Raw genomic sequence first — 2,553 nt, forward strand, 5'->3', positions numbered from 1 at the left:
CTGGCCTCGGGAAGCTGGGGGAGCCACCAGGGACAGCATGGACTGGCAATGGTGAGATGTCAGTCCTGAGCCTGAGAGCTGCAGACTGGCTGTGCCTGAGGTCCACATGGGTCAGGTATCCTCCAGCAAGGGGGAGGAAAAGGGGGATCAGCAGCAGACCAGCCTCAGCATTCTCAGTGTTACTCTCTCCATGCCAGGAGCTTCCCATGCCTGCCTTCTCTCCAACCCCTCAACAAGCAGATCAAATAACTCTCCCCTTCATTTCCCTTCTCCCCTTCCTCCATGTTTGGGTGACATCCCCCAGCTCCCTTCCCCTCGCACCCTGTGGGCACGAAATAAGGAATCTCCTCCTGGGAAAATGCAGACAAACAAAACCTCTCATCTGGGAGCCAGCGCTGATAATTACAACTCATTATCCCCCAGACTGACACAAACAAGAGCAGAACCAGAGCCAGGCCCTGGCAGCCACCTCCCAGGCTGCCCTCCCACTCCCCCTCCATCCCTATGGGTCACCCTGTGTGTGGGGAGGGGGTGCCACAGGCCCCCCCACTTGCCCCCTGCCCTCGAGGAGTGCCAGGAGCACTGAGCCAAACAGGCACCATTCAGGGTGGATGCAGGAGTGGCTCCTTAATGGGGTACAGAGCAGCATGTATAGGGCATGGGGTTCTTGAGGGGACCAGCTGGGGTTGCTGCACAAAAGAAACCTCCACACACATTTGTTTCTTTCCATTTTGTTTCGCGAATTAGCAAGGAATGGGAATGTCTTGGCTTTGTGGGAGCCTGGCACCACCCTCATTTATTTCCTTCCCCATCCCATCTCTTTCCCCTGCATCCCAAGCCCCCAGCTTTGCCTCTTTCTATTTATCCTCTCTCCTCATGTCCTTCCCACGAAGGGTCCTGCTCTGCAGGATAACCCTAAGAGACAACCCTGATCTTGCCTGGTGTCACAGCCCAGGACCTCTCCCCACCTTTCAGCAGGTCGTAGGCCCTGTGGATGTCGAACTTGCGGGCGCGGATGAAGCGGAGGAAGAAGGAATCGTCCTTGCCCTGCACCTTCTCGGCCACTGCCTTGCAGACATCCTCGCCACCCGCCCGCTCCTGCACCAGCTCTCGCAGCGCCTTCACCGCCACCTCCCTCTGCTCCTCGGTCTCATTCAGCTCATCCTTTGCCTGGGAGGGTGCAGAGAGGGGACCCAGCTGACATTGGGTGTTTTTGAGGCACCCAAAAGCCGGGTGGGGTGCAGTGGTGCTCATGGCAGCATACTGGCACGGGGAGAGGCCATGCGATCACAGAACACAGATTGAAAGAGACCTCAAGGATAATTTGGTCCAACTTTTCTTGGCAAAAGCACAGTCCAGATAAGATGCCCCAGCACCCTGTCCAGCTGCATCTGAAGTGTCCGGTGCTGGGGACTCCACCACTTCCTCAGGGAGATTATTCCAATGGCTGATTGTTCTCATCGAGAAAAACTTTCTGCTTGTGTCCAGTTGGAATCTCCCCAGAAGTAACTTGTACCCGCTACCCCTTGTCTTTTTCAAGTGACTCCTTGTAGAAAGGGAGTCTCCGTCTTCTTTGTAGCCACCCTTTAAATGCTGAGCAGGTTCCCTACTCAGAGCCCCTTTGGAGTAAGTGCATCCCCCCCCGCCACACAAGAGCCTGTCGAGGGTCTCCTCTGGCCCCTGAGAAGGAGCAGGAGTCCCGGGCTGTGCCCGCCCGAGTCCCTGCAGCTGCCCTCACCTTCTGCAGGGTGTGCGGGGGGATCTTCTCACACCTCCCAAAGACAGGGCCGTGGTCCTTGGTGGTGAGGCGCTCCAGTTTGGTGCGCAGGGCCTGCTCCTCCTCTGAGACGATGCGGAATGTACCCGTCTGGGGTGAAGAGAGGATGTGCGGTTTTTCCCAAGCCAGCCCCCCAACAACCTGCCCCATCACAGGGCTCCTGGGATGGGGGAATATGGGGAAGGGCAGCGCCTCCATGCCTGCACCCAAGGGGGTGCAATGGAGTCGGATGGGCTGCATACTGCTCAGGCTGGCTCCCTGCCGTGGATGGAGAGCAGCCGGGGAAGGGAGGGGTGCGTGGGGTGCATCCCATCCCGGCGCTGCAGGGAGCAGATGCTCGGAGCCCGAGGGACAGGGCAGCGAGGGGACAGTACTCACAACCGCAGACATGTTGTCCTCTGTTCTCCGTTGGCCACAAGACCCTGGGAGAGGGAAGGAGGAATCGAATCAACAGCAGTGGGGACCCCCATGGCCTCCCCCCTGCCCCTCTTGCTCAGGGACGGACACCCCAACCGTCCTCATCACCATCACATACTGCCTGCATCTCTGCCTGCCCACCAGAGGCTGAGCGGCTTGGAGAAACACCACGGACGTTTGCAAAAGCAGCTTTAAATGTATTTTAAATCAGTATTGATCATCTGGCACCTCCATCTTTTTTTTCCAGGTCTGCCTTGCCACTGGTGGTTAGGGGCATCGCATGGGGACTCCCAACCCCACGAGCTCACCCAGTGCCATTTCATCTCAGACCATCCTCATGCGGGCAGAGGCGAGTGCCC

At 58.0% G+C, this 2,553-nt stretch overlaps 1 protein-coding gene across 1 annotated transcript in view; it reads right to left on the minus strand.

Moving 5' to 3' along the window:
- The window catches only part of RLBP1 (retinaldehyde binding protein 1), a 5,090-nt gene extending 2,875 nt beyond the window's left edge, over positions 1 to 2,215 (minus strand). The window contains exons 1-3 of the mRNA XM_010145780.1: positions 2,156 to 2,215; positions 1,739 to 1,867; positions 969 to 1,170 (exon numbers count right to left, since the gene is read on the minus strand). Coding sequence (XP_010144082.1) covers positions 969 to 1,170; positions 1,739 to 1,867; positions 2,156 to 2,167 — 343 coding nt within the window. The 5' untranslated portion in view covers positions 2,168 to 2,215. The remainder of the gene's footprint in view (positions 1 to 968; positions 1,171 to 1,738; positions 1,868 to 2,155) is intronic.
- Between the last annotated feature and the right edge of the window lie 338 nt (positions 2,216 to 2,553).

Source organism: Buceros rhinoceros, unplaced genomic scaffold, assembly GCF_000710305.1.
Source record: "Buceros rhinoceros silvestris isolate BGI_N320 unplaced genomic scaffold, ASM71030v1 scaffold15041, whole genome shotgun sequence".
In the NCBI taxonomy this organism is placed as follows: domain Eukaryota; kingdom Metazoa; phylum Chordata; class Aves; order Bucerotiformes; family Bucerotidae; genus Buceros; species Buceros rhinoceros.